Source organism: Anabrus simplex, chromosome 1 (genome assembly GCF_040414725.1).
Source record: "Anabrus simplex isolate iqAnaSimp1 chromosome 1, ASM4041472v1, whole genome shotgun sequence".
NCBI classification, from domain to species: Eukaryota; Metazoa; Arthropoda; class Insecta; order Orthoptera; family Tettigoniidae; genus Anabrus; species Anabrus simplex.
The window spans coordinates 645210370-645231784 of NC_090265.1; the positions used below are offsets into that span (position 1 = coordinate 645210370).

At 41.2% G+C, this 21415-nt stretch overlaps 1 protein-coding gene across 1 annotated transcript in view; it reads left to right on the forward strand.

Moving 5' to 3' along the window:
- cwo (transcription factor cwo) overlaps positions 1–21415 on the forward strand; it is a 235221-nt gene that overhangs the window by 131130 nt on the left and 82676 nt on the right. Inside the window, exon 2 of the mRNA XM_067145109.2 lies at positions 5046–5114. Coding sequence (XP_067001210.2) covers positions 5046–5114 — 69 coding nt within the window. The remainder of the gene's footprint in view (positions 1–5045; positions 5115–21415) is intronic.

The window sequence follows — 21415 nt, forward strand, 5'->3', positions numbered from 1 at the left end:
TCGACCGATTTGATGTGTTCTACTAGAGAATCGCCCTCATGTTGAGAGGAGAAGATGGGCCATCCAACATTTTGGTTAGAGGTTGGATGAATGGCGTAATGCCATGTTTGCAGATGAAGCACGGATATCACTTAGGCCAGATACGCGACGACGTGGAGACGTAAAGGACGGTGAGAAGTACCAGCATATTCAAGAGTTGCGTGCATTTGGAGGTGGTAAACCTGTACGTGGCTTGTGACCGGCTTGAGAGCACCAATCAGGGGAGAAAATAAATCTTCGAAAGGGGAGGGATTTGGCACCAGGATCACAACATAGATGCACTGTTTTATCATTCTGGAAATAAACAGTTCGCACTTGTATAGAAGTTTATTTCCAGCACACTTTGAAACATGCCTTAATTTGTACATGTTGTTATGTATGTTCAGTCTTCAGCCCTAAGGCTGGTTGGATCCTCAACAGCTCTGCCATCAGCTGTCATAGATGGCCTAGGCATCACTGAAGAGGCGTACTAGGGAAATGAGGAGTGAGGTAGTTTCCCGTTGCTTTCCTCACCGAGCCAGAAGTTGCTATTACATATCAGTCTGCCAAGCCCACTGAAATGCATGCATCAACCGACCCTGTGAGCAACGTTTTCACACCATTCATAGCAGGGACTGGCTGCAGAAGGCATGGCATTACTAACATCGCTCATACCTCAGTCACTTTCATATTGTCAAAGCCAAGGATAAGACAGAGACAGATCAATGAAAGTAACAAAATTGCTCTAGCCCATACCAGAAGACATAGTGCACTGTGAACACTAGGTCCTGCCAGCAAAGGCATATTGTACATGTTAAAAAAGCATATTCTTTTCAAACATACCTTAACATAGGAGCATATTTTGGTGAACTGCTTCTTCTTGTGCCTCATCCGTCATCGGACGTTGGCGATCATTTTGGCTATCTTAGTTTTGTTGGTATGAAATGACGTATGGCTTTTAGTGCCGGGAGTTTCCGAAGACATGTTCGGCTCGCCAGGTGCAGGTCCTTTGATATGAGGCCTATAGGCGACCTGCGCGTCGTAATGAGGATGAAATGATGATGAAGACGACACATACATCCATCCCCCGTGCCAGCGGAAATAATCAGTGATGGTTAAAATTCCCGACCTTGCCGGTAATCGAACCCGGGACCTCCGTGACCAAAGTCTAGCACGCTAACCATTTAGCCGTGGAGCCGGACCGTGTGGAATAGCAAAATAGTTGTTTGATCGAACCACTGTCGCAGGTTCTCCAGCCAAGACGTGCGGGGTCTCCAAGGATATTTCTTCCTCGCGATCTTTCCTTGTATAATTATTTGTAGGAGAGTGTTAAGTTTCCGGGTTCCTCATAATATGACCACAGTAGGGGGGCTTCTTAATCTTAACAGCCGTACACAGTTCTTTTTCTTTACACATTCTGGTCATTACCTCCTCCTGGCGTATTCTGTCTACCCACCAAATATTATTTTAAAAAAAAACTGTCGTGAAGGTTAGGAATGCGCGCCTTGCACGTTATATAGGGTGGTCGGAAACGACGTGAACTGCGTATGTAGGCTTTAGAGGGTTAGTCATACTGATAAATAATTTTCAAACATCAGTAGGCCTATCTCGCGCTTTCATTATTATTTTATATACTGCTGAAGTTAGCCAATCAGATTGCCTCACGGGCGAATTCAAATGGGTTTTGCGAGGCGTTGTTGCTAAATCTGCACGTATCTTAACGCTTGCGTTGCTGTGTGAGTCCAAATCTACTGTACGCACGCCATCTGGCTGCTTGACGAACATTTTCGTAAATGACCGATCCCGTAGCAGCTACCGATACCGAGAAATCAGCATCAAACACAAACACACCGTGGGTTTCAGCTGGTGTTCCCCTAGAGTACTTGCTAGAAACTGCTACTACTAAAACGGTTTATTTCCGTCCCTTCGAGACGGTAACGCCGTCTTTCAGACCGGGGAGATGTGATATGGTGAAGGAGATGTTCGGAGGTGATGTGGTTAGAGGCCGTGACCTACACTAAGAACTGACCCGGCATTCGCTTTAGTGCAGGAGAATGGAAAACCACGGAAAACCATTCTCAGGACAGCCGACGGTGGGGACCAGCCTCTCTCCGTCTTCTAAATACAGAGGCGTAGAGCCACGATAGAGCCGTGGCCACCCTTCCTCTGCTCCGTTGGTCGGTCGGTCGCAGTACAGAGCTGTCGGACCACGGGCCAGCCGTGGCCACTTGTAGGCCGAAGCGTACTCTGCAACCGTCGACCGACCTGGCTAGAAACTTGCGAGAACGATTGCTGGTACAAACAGATGGGAACAGTGGTAGGAGGAAATCAAGGTTAAGTTAGGAATAAACTCGATGGATGAAGCGGTACATATAGGGTCATGTGAGGCGAATTGTGGAGGATAGATTACTAAGATATGAACGTGGGCCTTGAGGGTAAGAGGAGTAGAGGCAGACTAAAGCAATTCGGTTTTTAGCGATTTAAGAGGTGTGGAACAAAACAAGATCACAGAACTAGTTTGAAAGGATTGTACTGGTGAGTAATTAATTCACGGAACAATAACAGTATTTAATGAACGTGAATGGGATGCATATTCATTGCATCCGATATGCCGATGATAATTGCAATAATCGCAGACTCGGAGAAGAAACTAAATAAAATGCTTGGGGTCTTTTTAAACCAAGAGATAACGAAGCTCAAGCTAAAAAAGGACTGATATAAGAATAGGCAGAGAGCGACTCTAGGAAGTTCCTGAGTTTTGCTATCTCGGTTGAGCCAAGGAAAACAAGAGAAGATTAGCACTGGTCAAGAACGCTTTCCAGAATAAAATATGTGAAAAGGATAAATGTAAATTTCTCCGCTACACGGAAAACATATAATCGTGGATATGTTTGGGAGCTTATATAATTAATTTAATTTAATTTCGCCCAATGTGCATAAGTAGAGTAGGGTACCTAATCTTAAAGCCTAAGCACTTTCACAGAATTTCGTCAGAAACATTTCTCTGCGCTTACATGCCATTGCGTGATACCTGGCGCATGGGTTACCACAAAGTTTGCATGTGCATAGTTCTTCCTGTTGATGGTAGATATGTCCCGTGCAGATTCGGTGGTGAAAACTATGAACCGCAAAGCTCGTCATGATGTGTCTAAATGCATAATTGGCTTTTATCCATTGTCTATTTAGCATTGCATCTGTAGCGTAAAACTCAAAATAATTCCTCCCTTTTCCCTTGCATTTCTCAGAGTATACTTTGGTATGGTTTTGTTGATGGCGGGAATGCTCATATCTTAAATCCTCTATGTAGAAGGATTCTCTGGAGAGTATATGCCAGGCGTGAGGGTGTATACTTTGAAACACGTAAGGTTTTGTCAGGAATATTGTTTTAAATTTTTCGATTTCCTTAGGGTTCTTCTTTTTGAGTTGGTCCCATATTAGATTGAGGCTTAGAAGACGAGTGAGTGAGTACAGATTCTTTGGTTGTTCTTCTATTCGTTGCTCTTACAATATGCAGAGGCACTGATAATGAATGCATCCTTTCATTCCACCCACAGGGGAGATAAAGAGTTTCGATACATCTAAAGAACCATAATATCTTTCTTCCTCAGTGTTCAGAACTTTAATTAATGTATTCCCGTTAAAATGATTCGTCATTGCTTTGTTTACAGCCTGTACTTATAGGTTTAATACAGTAGGTCCAACATCAACATCTTCAAAAAATATGCTTTTACGTCCACCAAAATGGCGTCGTTCTTCAAACCCTATGACGTACACTCGTTGCTTGGTTATTTGGTTATGGTTTTTTTTTCTTGTTGATGCAAAATTGCTTCCGCCAATCCCAGATAGACCCCTAGCCGATAAACATATTCATGTTGAAAGAAACCAGTGTTCCCTTTGCGAAAATCAAATGATCGTAAATATGTCTCTCGGTCATGGCCAACCATCAACGGTTGCTGTTTTCAGATCATCCACAAGACATAGCCTGCACGGTTGCTAGGGTTACACTTGCGTCACACATTTTGTGTCGCTAACTTCCGTAACGCATATTTTCAGATGATCCGCCCGCCCATAAGACATATTTATGTCAAAACAACTTTCTGCTGAACAAGAACATCAACGTCCACACTAAGAAGAGATTTCTAAAAGCTTTTGTATGTACGTAGTGTCTTGACAGATGGGCGTGAAATCTGGACGTTAGTAAAACAGGAGAAAGCTCGTCTCGACGTGGCGGAAATGTGGTTTTGGAGGAAAATGACCAGAAACAGCTGATTGACAGGAAGAGCAATGAGATGGTTCTACAAGAAATGGGATAGGAAAGACGGCTACTTACAATCATACGAAAACGCCAAGCAAAATTCATTGGACACTTACTTTGGCATTTTCCTCTTTTACAGAACATTTTCTAAGGCAGGATATTGGGGAAGAAAACAAGAGGACGACCACGAACATTTTATTTAAAAAATATGGTCAGTGATATGGGGTGTTCTTCATGCTGGACTGCTGACGAAAGGAAGCTATTGCTGCAAAGACAAGGCTTAGCCTTTTGAAAGGAGAATGAAAATGTATAGTGGTGGTGATGTTGGCGTTGATGGTGGTGATGGTGATTTTTTTAAAGAGGAAGACCAACTATCCTATATGAAAATGTATGTATGTATGTATGTATGTATGTATGTATGTATGTATGTATGTATGTATGTATGTATGTATGTATGTATGTACGTAGCTCTATTGAAAATGTTACGTCGTGAATATGTGTAATACGTTTAGATTGAGTGACATGTCCAGTCCCTGTACTCTCCAACCTGTCCACATTTAGCAGTGTTGTAGGTAACCAACGCATACCTTGCTGGCGCATTGTGAAGTCTTTGTGCACGGCGAGCAGCTCCCGAGCGCGTCTCTCGTAAGCATATTCTTGATGACGCTTGGCACTTGACCTGTTGTGGCTACCAGTATGCCATTGGTGTGCATGCGACTCTCTAAGTGGGATTTTCGATCTGTTGTTAATATACTGCTTTTTATTGTTGCAGCGGGAGTTCAACTGAGGGTTCCACCTTGGCTTGCAAGGAAGAGCGCAGCGTCTTCCACTACTGTGATGGGTGAGTTGCGCCCATTAACTTTCTTATTAATTCTGTGGAATTCCATAACCGACGGGCAACGAACATCGTAACGCATTGTGCTTTTGTTGTACGTCGCACTGAATCAGACAGGTCTTAAATGGTGACGATGGGTCAGGAAAGGAAGCGACTGTGACTGAGGTAGAAACCACTAAAAACCATCTTTAGTGCTGCCGACATTGGGGTTCGAACCTACCATCTTCCGAACTGAAGCTAACAGCAACACAGCTGTTGTTTACGTAGTCTTTTTCTTAAATAATCGCAAAGTATTTGGAAATTTATTGAACATCTTCCTTGGTAAAATATTCCAATCCCTAACTCCCCTTTCTATAAACGAATATTTGCCCCAATTTGTTCTCTTGAGTTCCAACTTTATCTTCGTACTAGCTGTAGTACCCGGCGTTTCCCCAATTTTTTTAAATGTTCTTTGTCATTAATTATGTGTGAAGTGAATTTTTGTAAAATTCCTTATTGAGACAATGATCTATATGTTTCGACCTATTATGTAGTTTTAGAGTTATTTATATGTGTTTGATTTCAAGTTTTAGATTATTTCTTTTTCGAGTAAAACTTTGTCCTCGTGGAAGCCCGAATTTACTGGGAAATGTTTGATCCATTCACAAAAAAAAAGTACGTATGAATTTACCCGTCGTGCTATAGATATGGCGTACACGATACCAACTGTCCTTAAGACTGTCACCAATCCGCCTTACGACCCCGAAATTTGTGTATTAAACAACAATATCGGCCATTTTAGACTATTTCCTTTTCACCCATCTCAGTCCCTGTCCCAATACCGGCTGAACATGAGCTTAAACGGTATCCAGAGCGTCACAATTCTTCTCAGCGACACATAAACAGTGGATTTTACATTAAAATCGCTAATTTTTATTTATTTTTACATGTCATCCCCTCCCATTCCTCACCCCTAGCGGGGGTAGAAATTTCTGACTTTCATAGTATTTTGTATTTTTTCCACATAGTAAGGCATTTGTGCACCAAGTTTGGTTGAGTGCTGTTCTGGAACATATCCATAATCTTGATCGCTTTGAATGTTTTCTGTTTTGTCACTTCTCACTCCCCATGACGGTGGGGTTATACTTGGACGACATCCGGAATGTCAGTATTCACCCCAACGGTCCCGAAAAATATGAGTTCGAAAATAATATTGGTCGTTTTCGATTATTCTTACATCTTATCCACTTCCAATCCCCACACCTAGGGATGTCTCACACCCATAGTCATTTTTTTTCTTCTAGATAGTAAGTCAAATGTGTGTCAAGTTAGGTTAAGAGCTATGCTGGCACACACACATACATAATCTCCGATATCTTGGACATTTTTTCCTTCTTAACCTCCATGCCTATGGGGACTGAACTTTGACTTAAACGGCATCCAGAGTGTCACAGTTCATCTCAGCGATCACAAAAACTATGGATTCGGCACTAACATCGGTCGTTTCCGATTATTTTTACTTTTCACCCTTTCTTTTAGGCGTGCCAAGAACAAGTTGTGAAATTTTCGGCGAAATCGGTCCAGTAGTTTTGGAGTCCACGCGAGACAAACACGCACAAACGAACATCGTTTCACTTTTATTTGTGTAGATTGTGATCTTTCGTACTTTCAAAAACACCACTCAAACTTATTCGCCTACTAATGTCATTCGACGCTGTCTCTCCACTGACAGCTCGGAACATACCACTTGGTCGAGCAGCTTAAGCGGTTAATTCCCTTGGCTCGATGATTGGGTGTTACGCTGTCGCCAACATCCCTGCAAACGGCAGATGTCGGTCCACCCTCGTCGGAGAGCCTGCCTTACAAGAGCTGCCCCAAACTAGCATTAGCTACACAGAATTATTTCTGTCTTGCGCTGTCTCTTCTGATATTAGCTAGAACATATTTGTTCCTTTCATTTAGCAACAGTAATCTCATCCTCGGCTCTGAGAAGATAAAAGTGACTGATGTATGAGCAGTGCTAGTTTACAATTTGCTTTAAGTCGCACCGACACAGATAGGTTCTATGGCTACGATGGGATAAGAAAGGGTTGGGAAGGAAGCGGCCGTAGTCTTGATTAAGGTATAGCCCCAGCCTGGTGTAAAAATGGGAAACCACGCAAAACCATCTTCAAGGCTGTCGACAATGGGATTCGAACCCACTATTTTCCGAATGCAAGCTCACTGCTGAGTGACCGTAACCGCACGGCTAACTCGTTCGCTGGCAATGCTAGTGATGCTATTCCTTATGCAACCAATCAGTCTGTGTTGAATGGCGTGGAAGTGCCGTGCATAGGGTTGATTTGTTTGTAAGTTTCGGTGGGCTTGTCAGGCTGATAAATAACAGTACCTTCTGGCTCAGCGAAGAAAGCAACGGGACACTACCTTGGTCATCATTTTCCTAGAACGCCTCTTCGGTGAAGCCTAACCTGTTTATGGCAACTGATGGTGGGAGATCCGACCAGGATTCAACATACATACTTTCATCGCTCGATACATTAGTATTCATATGAAATATTATTGTACTTACTGTAGCTTGTTCCTTAAGAGCCTGCTACTTACTATTTAAATTATCAATTAGTGTAAGTCATTCGTAAATATTAAAATATCTTCTTCTTTTGCCTGGCCTTTCCCCAGTGATTTGGGATCTGTACTATCCAGTTATGGTGTTACATTTCGTGTTTTCGACAGACTGAACAACGATAAGTTGTATTAGCTTCTCGGTTGTTCTCGCGTAGACAGAGTGGACCTCGAACCAGCCTTCGGATCCAGTAAAATCCCTGACATCGCCTAGACTCAAACCTGAGGCCTCCCAGCTCGCTGCCTCTGTACCGCGGGGCCCACGGCATGTAGCCTACCCAATACTGAATTAATGCGACTTAGTACTTCGTGAAAATTCAATAATATCTTCTACAAATGGACCTATTAATTTTAATTGACCGAGAGTTGGCCGTGCGGTTAAGGTCGTGTACCTGTGAGCTTGCATTCGGGAGATGATGGGTTCGAATCCCACTGTTGGCAACCCTGATGGTTACCCGCGGTTTCCTATGTTCACACCAGGAAAATGCTGGGGCTGTATCTTAATTAAGATCCTTCCTACTCCTAGCCTATCCCATCGTCGCCCTTTAACAAGGATGACGTCCCTGTTAACATCTGTAGTAACATCTGTAGAAAGAAAATGTCCCCGAAATAAAAATCCTAAGTTCGACTTTCTATCGTAGTGCCATACGACCGAGTAGCTGAAAACTTTATTTAAATTAATTTTTTGCTGTTTCCTTATTCCGTTCTCTCCTCATTTGGTCCTGCATTTCTTTCACTATTTACCCCAATCTTTGGGCGTTGGAATACTTTTCTTTTCCCCCTACTGTTTGCATCAAGGTCGTTATTTCTTTTGTGTGCTTTATTTCTTTTCCTCCTCCTCATCCTCTTCCTTTCCTTGAAACCATAGATCGCCCAAAAGAGTTCCGATTTCTCTGGCATCTTAGCATCTGGTTGTAAAACAAACCGTTGGTGACGATGATTCTTACCGGGCGAGTTGGCCGTGCGGTTAGAGGCGCGCGGCTGTGAGCTTGCATCCGGGAGATAGTGGGTTGGAATCCCACTGTCGGCAGCCCTGAAGATGGATTTCCGTGGTTTCCCATTTTCACACCAGGCAAAAGCTGGGGCTGTACCTTAATTAAGGCCACGGCCGCTTCCTTCCAACTCCTAGGCCTTTCCTATCCCATCGTCGCCATAAGGCCTATCTGTGTCGATGCGACGTAAAGCCACTAGCAAAAAAAGAAAACGATGATTCTTTATTCGATTTCGGCCATCTATGGATCCATTGGCGCAATAGCCCCGAAGGGCCATGATCTACCAAGCGACCGCTGCCCAGCCCGAAGACCTGCGAAGTACGAGGTGTCGCGTGGTCAGCACGACGAATCATCTCGGCATTTATTTTTGGGCTTTCTAGACCAAGACCGCTATCTCACAGTCAATTAGCTCCTCAATTGCAATCACGTAAGCTGAGTAGACCTCGAACCAACCCTCAGATCCAGATAAAAATCCCTGACCTGGCCGGGGGAATCGAACTCGGGTTCTCCGGCTAAGAGACAGACACGCTACCCCTACATAGCGGGGCTGGCTGATGTTTTTGTCTCCTTTGATTTTTGGTCACTTCAGTACTTCTTCATCCTATAATAATAATAATAATAATAATAATAATAATAATAATAATAATAATAATAATAATAATAATAATAAAACGTAATTTAAGATCGTCATTCTCTTACTAGTTATAAGTTGTTACTACCCAAGTGAAGTAACTTTATTCTTTGTTATTAAAACGTTAAGGAAATTCAGTGTACAGTTCTTGTTTTGTAGAGTTCACATCCAGAGTATTGGGGTGGCACTATACCACCACCCGAGTCGATTGATTCAATATTTTATTTATGTACTTAAAAACCTATTAATGGCAAAATCACAGGGTAGGTCTATCGCTTTCTATGTCTGTGCCTTAGCTCCTCAGTAGCGGAAACGGTCGGTTCAGCATGTTATTTTCGTTGAACGTGTGCTGAGCTGGATACAGTTGAGAACAAGTATATTGTTTTTCATAAATAATTACTCTTTCTGGCTTTTTCAAGCTATTCACTACAAATTAACATAGATCTCTACAATATAAAGCCACATATCTAACTCACTGACATTAATGTTTACCCACTTCTAGATGAGCTAGAAACTTGAAATTTGGCAAACATATAGGCTTTAGCCTGTAACCGACGTGAAAATTCCAAAAAGTTTAATTTTGTACCCCAGAAAAAACAAAATGGGGGACGCAATCTTCCAGATTGCCTAGAAACTTGAAATTCGGCAAATTCACAGCGTGTTGTATGTAACCGATGGAAACATTCCCAAAAGTTCAAATATTTCAGTTTTTACCCCAGAAAAATTAAAATGGTGGACGCAACATTAAAGTCAGCGCAGACGTTTTTGGAGGTTTATTGTGGCTAAACAGTACGACGTATCAAAAAACGGTTTGCAGAATCGTTACCCGATTTGAAGAAGCCTACAAGTTTAGTCCTATGCCATGTTGTCCTATATCCATCGGTTATACCTTATATTGAACTGCATTTTTTAATTTTATGTAAATTTCGTACATTTTCCACACTTTATGTAATTTTGAACACACTTATAAAACACGGAATCTTCAAATTTTGCAAGCTTTTTGGCACATCCAAACACCATACGTGTGCCAAATTTGATGATTCAAGCTGTCACAGAAATGTGGAGAAACGAAAAGAATACGTGAAAAATGCAGCAAAATTACACGAAATCTACGTTTCTAGCTTAATCCAAGGTGCACCCGATGGAGATATGACAAGATGTCACAGGACGAAAAATGTAGATCGTTTTCATCTCCGGTAGACCTGCCAAGTTTGAAGCCCGTAGCTATCTGTTAGGTGTGCAAAATAATTTACAAACATGTGTAGGAAGTGCTGCAGTGATAATTGATTACAGCCTCGTAGAAAGAAGAGTTAGCTGGGATTTGTACCCCAATGAGCAAAGACAGTTATAATTAAATAACACCAAATCAGTATGGATCCCGGAATCGAAAGGAACAGTTTCAGGTACTACCCTTAAATTTGTTAACAAATTTTATCTGGATGAACGAGAACTGGTACCCATTTGTAGAGCTGTACTGGTGGATATTTTCAGTATCATCAATCACTACACTTCCGGCAACTGAAATATTTTGTGACACAAAATTCTGTGTTAGCTTTCGGGTTAAATGAATGTAGTAACTACATTAAAGTTCATAACTGATCAGTACACTGTGTACTGTTGCATGTCTTGCATGACGCATCTTCGCTTTATTTGTATCTACTGAACAGAAAGTTGTTCCTCTCTGTTTGCAATGAACATATATACAGGTTTGGGTTTGATGACTTGAAAAATAGGTATGACAAAGGAAATAATGGAATATTATTCATCCTTAAATCTGCTGCACATTTTAAGCTATCAATAAAGTACCACATTAATGTGTCTTGTTACCTGTTTATTTAAGTTTGCCCTAACGTTAATTCATTTGTTTTTTACAAGGAATTTATTTTAGGACTACCGAATAAAATAAGAAGGAAAGCTTGTGTACCCAGAAATCCTCTTAATAAGCGTCGTCAACAGTACGCAGATTACAGTTATGAGAAGAATGCATTGTTTGTACGGGAAGTGCATAGCCTGTTTCTATACTGCATTACGTTGTTAATGAGCTCTTATCATGATTATCGGCTTTAACGTACATAATGTCTCAGTTCGTTGACAGTACACAGAAATGGCTGATAACATTTTGAAAATTTATTATAAGATACTTCATGTAATCCAGTTGAAAATCAGTTCTCTCAAGTATGATTTCTTGTCTATATCAGATTATAAGCAAGGCCTACAGTATATCAACGTCGGTTCCTTAGTGGCCGCAACATCAGCCGAGAAACAGGCCTCGTTCTTGTCCTGGGTGACATTCCTTCACGCACGGAGAACCAGACTAAGGTATGTGACGGACGAAACGCAGTGACAACATGCCCTGTTTATCGTTCTGGTCATGCACTAAATTGGAATACAATGATAGGTATTTCTGTCAATATATGATGGATGTCAGTTTTGTTCCGTGAATGTATTGGAACTTATAGATACGAAGAGCTTCAGCGAAGTATGCATAGAAAATGAATTTCGAAGGAAATGTAATAGGAGACGCTGCGAGGCATCTAAAATTCCTAACAGTAGAAGCCTTTGGGTTATGCCTGGTATTCGGTATACGACATGAGAATATACACACTCCCTTATCTTGAAAAATATAAAATTAATGACAACGAAATACATTGGACGATAATAATAATAATAATAATAATAATAATAATAATAATAATAATAATAATACAGCGGAACCTTGATATCTCGAATCAACTCGGGAGCTAAATTTTATTTCGAGTTATCGAATACCGTTTTTGAGCATGTATAACACATAATTGAATCATGTATCTACGGGCTTATACTGCATACATTACTTTTAACAGTACTCAAAAATATGTTAATAAACTGTATTTTACAGCATCACTTTAATTATAACCCTTATAATAGTAACTTTTTAGAAGACAGGATACAGTACATACAATATTGGAAAAAGAAACACACCTCCTTTAACACCTGTGGGGGAAAAAATCCATTAGTCTCTTCTGTTTGTTTCGGTTAACCTTTCCTCCCTTCACGTTGAAACTTCTCGTCAATACTACGCAGCCGATATTCGTTAATGGAGCTTGTCATCCGCGACTTTAAGAGTTGCTTTCGAACGTGATCGGTATTAATTCAAACCCGAGAAACAGCACAGCTTCACTGATTTTCCGATCACTAGAAGTTTTAGTTTTTCGGTTCGGTTCTCGTCATATTAAGCTCCCAGCATCACTGTAACCCTTTCTTTACTGGTAAACTGACCGGGCGAGTTGGCCCTGCGGTTAGAGGGAGATAGTGGGTTCGAATCCCACTGTTGGCAGCCCTGAAGATGGTTTTCCGTGGTTTCCCATTTTCTTACCAGGCAAATGTTGGGGGCTGTACCTTAATTAAGTCCACGGCCGCTTTTTTCCAACTCCTATGCCTTTCCCCTCCCATCGTCGCCATGAGACCTATTTGTGTCGGTGCGACGTAAAGCCACTAGCAAAAGAAAAAAAAAAAACCGTGTTAACTGTTCTTCACAAACCACAAATGCCGTATTGCACAGTTAATGTTGCACAAAATTCGAGTTACAGAGTATTTTTTGCTTCAAGGGAGGAAATGTTAGCTTCGAGAAATCGAGAAATTCGTGTAACGGGAGAAATAAATACATATAAAGAATAAGACAAATGGCCGGAAAATTTAAGTTACTTCGAGATACTGAAAATTCGAGTAATGGAGATTCGACTATAATAATAATAATAATAATAATAATAATAATAATAATAATAATAATAATAATAATAATAATAATAATAATAATAATGATAATTTCGTGTGGCTATTGCTAGCCTGGTGCAGCCCTTGTAAGGCAGAACCTCCGACGAAGGTGGGCGGGATCTGCAGAGTATAGGAGGCTGCAAGCTGTTGTGGTGAAGGATAGTGTTGTGTGTGGTATATGAGTTGCAGGGAGGTTGGGGGACAGCACAAATACCCAGTCTCGTAGCCAAAGGAATTAATCATTCACGATTAAAATCCACGACCCGGCTGGGAATCGGATCCAGGGCCCTCTGAACCGAAAGCCACTACACTGACGATTTAGCCAATGATCCGGATAATAATATAACAATAATCATTTTACGGTTCACTAACTACGTCGGCTTCGTATCGGTAGATTTATTGGCTCGTAAAATTACTACGGGACAAAATTCGGACACCACGGCGTTTCAAAAAACCGTAAAAATAGTTAGTGGGACGTAAAGCCAAATAATATTATCACAAGAGGGCGGATTAATGTGCACTAAAAACGGTAAATTATGCATGCATCTATGCACTAAAATACAAGAATATATGCACTATTGCATTCTATGCAAATTACTTGTTTTTTTCCTCTTAGTATAAGGTTGGTTCTCCAGAGATCGACTACTTACTGGTCTTCGTACAACGGAGAGTTAAAAATATACACTGACTGAGCAAATGTCATGGGATAGCGGAGCACTGATGGGCAGGTGTGTTGTCTGCGCACCACACGACCCCTGCGCCAGCGGCAGTTGTATAGGACCTTGTGAGCAGTGGCTATGCATGTGACAGGTGTAACATGGAAGGTCGTCGTGAGCTGACACCGTTCGAACGGGGTATGGTGGTCGGTGCCCGACGGATGGGAAGTGCGATTTCGGAAGTGATGCGGGAATTCGGCTTCACACTATCAACCGTGTCCAGGGTGTATCGTGAATGGTTGAATGCGGGTGTCACCGTCCACAACAGACGAACGACCGCCGTCCAGCCACCCTCGATGACCGTGACCGGCGACATCTGAGACGGATTGTCAATAGTGGCAGACGGACAACCGTGCAACTAATCACGGCTCAATTCAACACAGGCCGTGCTAGATACGTCTCCCAGTGCACAATCCGTAGGAACATGGGTTCTATGGGGTATGGGAGCCGGCGCCGCACACGGGTGCCACTGTTAAGCCAACGTCATCGGGCACAACGACGCGCATTTGTCACCAGTCACCATGGATGGACACTGGAACAATGGCATAACGTGATATGGTCGGACGAATCACGATTTCAACTGCACCATGCCGATGGGAGGCACCGTGTATGGCGCAGACCACATGAAGCGATGGATCCCGCCTGCCTCGAAGGTGTGGTCCAGGGCGCTGGTGTCTCTGTTATGGTCTGGGGTGCATTTTTCTGGTATGGAATGGGCCTCCTAGTTGTTCTGGAAGAGACTTTGAATGGTACGCGGTATATTGAGCTGCTCGGAGACCATCTCCACCCATTTTTGGCCTTCCAGCGCCCGGACGATTCTGCGGTGTTCAAGATGATAACGCGCCGCCACATCGCTCCCACCTCGCCCGGGAATGGTTCCAGGAACATACAGTGGAGGTCCAACGACTGCCATGGCCATCCAGGAGCCCCGATATGAACTCTATCGAGCATATCCGGGATGTCCTGGAACGCAGGCTCCGTGCCATGGATCCTGCACCCACGAACAGACCAGCATTGGCGGCCGCTCTGCAAACGATTTGGTGTCAGCTGCGTCCAGAGGACTACCAGGGACTTGTCGACTTACTTCCACGGCGTCTCACTGCAGTTCGCAGGGCCAGAGGATGCCCCACTCGCCATTAGGTGACTATCCCATGACATTTGCTAAGTCGGTGTAGTAGCAGCGGCTCCGGCGAGCTCGCAGTGCATTGAACATGCTTGCCAACGCCAGTGAATAACAGGAAATAAGATAGGTTAGTGTTTCAAAATACTGGTCTGGACAAGACAATTGGTCTAGATTGGTCAAGTCGGTTTAGTGACAAGACCATAGGAACAAAGAAACTGGTGGCGTTACTTAGTTTCAAGCTGTATTGGTTTCGTTTCTTCTATATGAGTAAGAATACTTCTTGGAGTGGGTGGGTTGGGTCCTGGCATGTATCGAGGAAGGATCTCTCCTCTCTGCTACTTCAGGTATCGTAAAACATCATTTTTCTATGATTCCAATATATGAACCGAATAGATAGATAGATAGATAGATAGATAGATAGATAGATAGATAGATAGATAGATAGATAGATAGATAAAGCCTTTATTTTCTGTGGCGAAGTTAGGGCTCTTGGCCCTTTCTTACACTTAACCACACACATATTGTTATTATTCCATATAATGATATTGATTAACTTAAAATACCAAGAACTACAAATAACACTAATTTTTAAGATAAAAATATGAATATATACACGCAAAGAAGAACAACGAAGGAAATACGAATATAAAAATACTAGTAAGCTTAATAAAAATATTAAATGAAATTTAACTAATTGTATCCTTGCATGACTAGATCTAAGTTTAATACTGTACTTACTACTAGCTATTTTTAGGCTACTTCGTAAATACAATATGGATGTTTTTAATTTAATTTAAATTATCATATTAAACCAATATTTAATTTATTGTGCAATAATCTCGTATCATTTTCACACACAATCACTCGTTCCACTCATACAGGTACTGTACCTTGCTGGAAGCACTTAACGAGGAACTGCTGGTAGGAGGTTTTAAATATACTTTTCGATGCAGCATCCGTGATGTCTTTGGGAAGAGCATTCCACCATCCCGAAGCGGTGATAGTAAATGATCGATGGTATGTGGTTGTTCGGTGGACAGGTATTTCTAGGAGGAACACTGAGCGAGTATCATGGAGATGTAAAGAACCAAGGTGACGAAAATTGCTGGAGAGATAAGCAGGGATGTCTCTCGAAAGTACCTGGTACACAAGAATATTTGCATATAGTTTACGCCTGTCGTCTAGTCGTAACCAAGATATTTGTTTATAGTAGGGAGAAACTCGAGCGTCATACCGTAAATCCATAGCATATCTAAGACAAGCATTTTGAGTGCGTTGTAGTTTCAAACTTAATTCATTTGTTATATCCGTAAGAATTACATCACAGTAGTCAAAAATGTTGTTTTATACAACATATAAAAGTTAAATTGCAATTAGACTATGCATTTATATGCATGCATGTTAACAATATGCACGTATTATGTACAAATGCATTTATATGCAGTATAAAACTTAGCCATTCGATTTCAAATGGTGTGTATCGCCTTTATTTCTTATGAACATATTATAACTTGAAACAAACAAACCATGCAATTATGCCAAATTCCGCCCTCTAATTATCACATTGTCGCGTATTGACAATATCCTGCTGTAATTCCGAGCTGTGCTGTGTGACTGTCATATCCCATCTCTCTCTCTCTCTCTCTCTCTCTCTCGATGATGATGATGATGATGATGAAATGAAGTATGGCTTTTAGTGCCGGGAAATCACAGGACGGGATCGGCTCGCCAGGTGCAGGTCTTTTGATTTGACGCACGTAGGCGACCTCCGCGTCGTGATGAGGATGAAATGATGATGAAGACGACACATATACCCAGTCCCCGAGTCAGAGGAATTAACCAGTTATGGTTAAAATTCCCGACCCTGCAGGGAATCGAACCCGGGGCCCCTGTGACCAAAGGCCAGTACGCTAACCATTTAGCCATGGAGCCGGACAGGGTAAGAATTGTTCAGCGTAATACGTTATACAAAAACATCCGTGACAGCGTATGCCTTATCTTTAACACATAACTCACTATAACTATTTTTATGTTACAGTTTGCAGAAAAAGAATCCCGTAAAATTTAAAAACAAATTTAGTTCATCCTTATCAAAATTAATTGTTTATTCTCCTCAAATGTACATTAAAATGTAATTTACAGAATTTTATTTACATCTGTACTTTCGAAGATACCGTCATTTTCATATTTTTTCCGCGCAATCTCCATTCTGAAATATGGAAATGTGAATGACGAGCTACAGAGCGACTGGGTAGATGGCGAGCCAGCGCGCGAGCTATCAACGGCTTCGGCTAGTATTACAGTAGTTGGAACATGCTACGATACAATAATTAACAGTTTACACTGATTTATGATAACCCATCATTGCCGAGATGAAAAGCGAATATAGCTAGCAGTACATTGCATTCGAAAAAGTGCGTTTATCACATACAGTGAAACTGAGCAGCAAAGGGATTCTTGAATGTCACAGGACTAGAGAAAGAAATGACTTTGCAAAGACAAAGGGAGTCATCTTTATCCAAACTCACTGCCCAGATTCAGATATGTTATTCAGTATTCACAGCAGTCAGTAGTGAAAAAGCCGTTCATTACCTTACAGAATTTCTAAATTCTTTACATCCTTCCGGATTGCCACCAAGCAAGCTGATTTTGAAAGTGGATGAGGATGAGGATTCTCCGTAAAGGATTCTCAAATGGAGAATTTATTTTTTTCATGGACAGCTTTACGTGTCCCTTTCGCGTGTTACATCAAAACGAAATCTTTTCTTGTTCATTACTGTAGAAAAAATGTAGGAAAAACAATTGATGTCGTATACAAGGACATCTTATAAGTGCTCGGTTTAAAGTAGCATATCGCCTTTAATTCATGACTGCTCCCGTGCGAAGCCGGAGCGGGTAGCTAGTTAACTATACAGTACAATAAATCGTAGTGAAAAAGCATATTTTTATTATGTTTGATGGAAGAATACGTACTGATTTATTACTCTGTAGCGGAGTCTTATCGTGCTATCCTAGATTAGAACAGAATTATTATCTAAGGTGGCCTCGAGATTTGTGACCTAATAGCACCTGCGGCCACTGTCACGTGAGACATGTGACTGTGACTGGTTCACCTCGGCAGCGGTCATGTGCTTCTTTAAGGATAGCCCGAACGGGGCAACGGAGCGTTAAATATATCAGAAATTAAAAAATGTAAAATTAGTCTATTATTTCACGATGTTTCCCCCCTTTGCTAAGACAAGTCGTGAAACAATTTGAATTTTACAAATATTTACTTCTCTGCATAAATTTCATGTAACGAATGCTAGAATTGTACGCAGCGCATTGGCCATAGAGAATCATAGCCCCCTTTACTTAGAAGTACACATATTTGTAGAGACAGTGCATAGGCACAGGTTATCACTAAGTCTCGAATTTTTAGGTTTAAATTTGAAATTTAGGTTTTATCAACTTATGTTCTGGGATTTCTGCGAAATTTAAATCTTCTGCTTATTAGGAATGTTTTGATTTTTACGAAAAAAAAGCGTCATACTATTAATATATTGCAGTGACTATTAGACACACATTAAGATATCTGTTATTATTTTAAAGTCTAAAAAGAGCCGTTTAGAAACAGCAAGGGAATGTGTACAGATGGGAAAAAGCGAACATCTTCTTGGTGATTGATGAAGTGAGAGCAGCTTGTAAACGTAAAAAGAAGGCTTATCAGAAATGGCTCCAAACAAGGGCTGATGCAGACAGGGAATTTTACGTAGATGAAAGAAACAGAGCGAAAAAGAATGTTAGGAAGGGAGGGAAAAAGGAAATGAACAGTGTTTTGGGTAATTCAGGTGAATTCATAATAGTTTCCAGGGAATCACTGGACAGGTGGAGGGAATATTTTGAAAATTTTCTCAACGTAAAAGGATATCTTCCTGGTGGTGTTGCGAACAGCTGAGCTCGAGGAAAATGATGTTGGTGAAATTATGCTCGAGGAAGTGGAAAAGATGGTAAATAAACTCCATTGTCATAAAGCAGCAAGAATAGATGAAATTAGACCTGAAATGGCGAAGTATAGTGGGATGAAATGGCTTCATAGAGTAGTTAATTTAATTTAATTTAATTTCGTGTGACTATTTCTAGCCGACTGCAGCCCTTGTAAGGCAGACCCTCCGATGAGGGTGGGCGGCATCTGCCATGTGTTGGTAACTGCGTATTATTGTGGTGGAGGATAGTGTTATGTGTGGTGTGTGAGTTGTAGGGATGCTGGGGACAGCACAAACACGCAGCCCCCGGGCCATTGGAATTAACCAATGAAGGTTAAAATCCCCGACCCGGCCGGGAATCGAACCCGGGACCCTCTGAACCGAAGGCCAGTACGCTGACCATTCAGCCAACGAGTCGGACATAGAGTAGTAAGATTAGCATGGAGTGTTGGTAAGGTACCTTCAGATTGGACAAAAGCAGTAATTGCACCTATCTATAAGCAAGGGAACCGGAAGGATTGCAACAACTATCGACGCATCTCATTGATTAGTATACCAGGCAAGGTATTTACTGGCATCTTGGGAGGGTACGATCAGTGGTTGAGAGGGAGTTGGATGAAAACCAGCGTGGTTTCAGACCACAGAGGGGCTATCAGGATCAGATTTTCAGTATGCGCCAGGTAAATGAGAAATGCTACGAGAGGAATAGACAGTTATGTTTATGTTTCGTAGATCTTGAGAAAGCATATGACAGGGTATCGAGGGAAAAGATGTTCGCCCTACTGGGGGACTATAGGATTAAGTGTAGATTATTAAAATCAATCAAAGACATTTATGTTGACAATTGGGCTGCAGTGAGAAACGATGACAGAATGAGTTCTTGGTTCAGGGTACTTACAGGGGTTAGACAAGGCTGTAATCTTTCACCTTTGCTGTTCGTAGTTTACATGGATCATCTGCTGAAAGGTATAAAATGGCAGGGAGGGATTCAGTTAGGTGGAAATGTAGTAAGCAGTCTGGCCTATGCAGACGACTTGGTCTTAATGGCAGATTGTGCCGAAAGCCTGCAGTCTAATATCTTGGAACTTGATAAAAGGTGCAATAACTGTGGTATAAAAATTAGCTTTTCAAAGACTAAATTGATGTCAGTAGGTAAGAAATCCAATAGAATTGAATGTCAGATTGGTGATACAAAGCTGGGATAGGTAGATAATCTCAAGTATTTAGGATGTATGTTCTCCCAGGATGGTAATATAGTAAGTGAGATTGAATCAAGGTGAAGTAAAGCTAATGCAGAGAACTCGGATCTGCGATCAACCGTATTCTGTAAAAAGGAAGTCAGCTCCGGAACGTCACTGTCTTTACAGTAGGCTACTTCGGTCTGTTTTCAGACCAACTTTGTTTTACGGGAGCGAAAGCTGGGTGACTCAGGATGGATAGATAGATAGATAGATAGATATATAAAATAAGAGTTTTGTCTGTGCATTGCTCAGAATTTGAAAATAATGGTATTTCTGTATGTCATGTCCACAGTAGCAAGGAAATGCACTTTTTACTTTTCCGTAATTTGTGTCTGTCTGTCTGTCTGTCTGTCTGTCTGTCTGTTTGTCTGTCTGTATGTATGTATGTATGTATGTATGTATGTATGTATGTACACGCATCACGAGAAAACGGCTGAAGAGAATTTAATGAAAATTGGTATGCTAAGTCGGGGAATGAGCCGCTACAATCTAGGCTATAAATGGTTTTATTCATGCTGAGTAAAATGGTAGTTTTGGGGAAGGCCTAAAATTTAATTCTCAAATATTATTAGTGATCCTATCGATAAATATTACATAACTAAAGCTATATAGAATTAAATTTCCGATCATTTATGTCTTATACATTTTTACCGTACCGGCTATGACAACACAGATATTCATACATTTGTATTTTTGTTGTTAAGTCCATATCAACGCCGAGCCACGAAAAAATGGGTTAACGGAATTTAATGGAAATCGGTATAGAGAGTCGGGGAATAAGAAGCTAAAGTCTAGGCTATAAACAATTTCATTCACCGTGATTAAATAGTATTTTAGGGGAAAGAGCCTAAAATTTAATTTTTAAGTTCCTAATTTATTGGTCCCATCGTAAAGTACTACAAAACAAGTTATACAGAATGCACTTTCTGATCATTTATGTTGTATTCAGTTTTACCGTACTGACTATGATAAGAGTGGTATTTCAAAGTCGAAAAAAAAAAAAAAAAAAAAAACCAACTAAATGTGAAGGCCTACAATATCGAAAGAGCATAATATTAATCAACAATAACATTACATTGACCTTGGTTGGTTGTGATGTTCTTTGTCTCTTATGCTGCCACTCTACTCCGACAGATGGGATTACTGCTGCGTACCGAGTATAACAGCCTGACTGAATATTGGCAGGAAATAGCTGGGGAGTTAGGAAACTTTCTTCTTTAGCATGCCATTCCTCTGGTTCATACATTTTCTGATACCGCTGGCACGTAACACACTGGTTCATCATAGT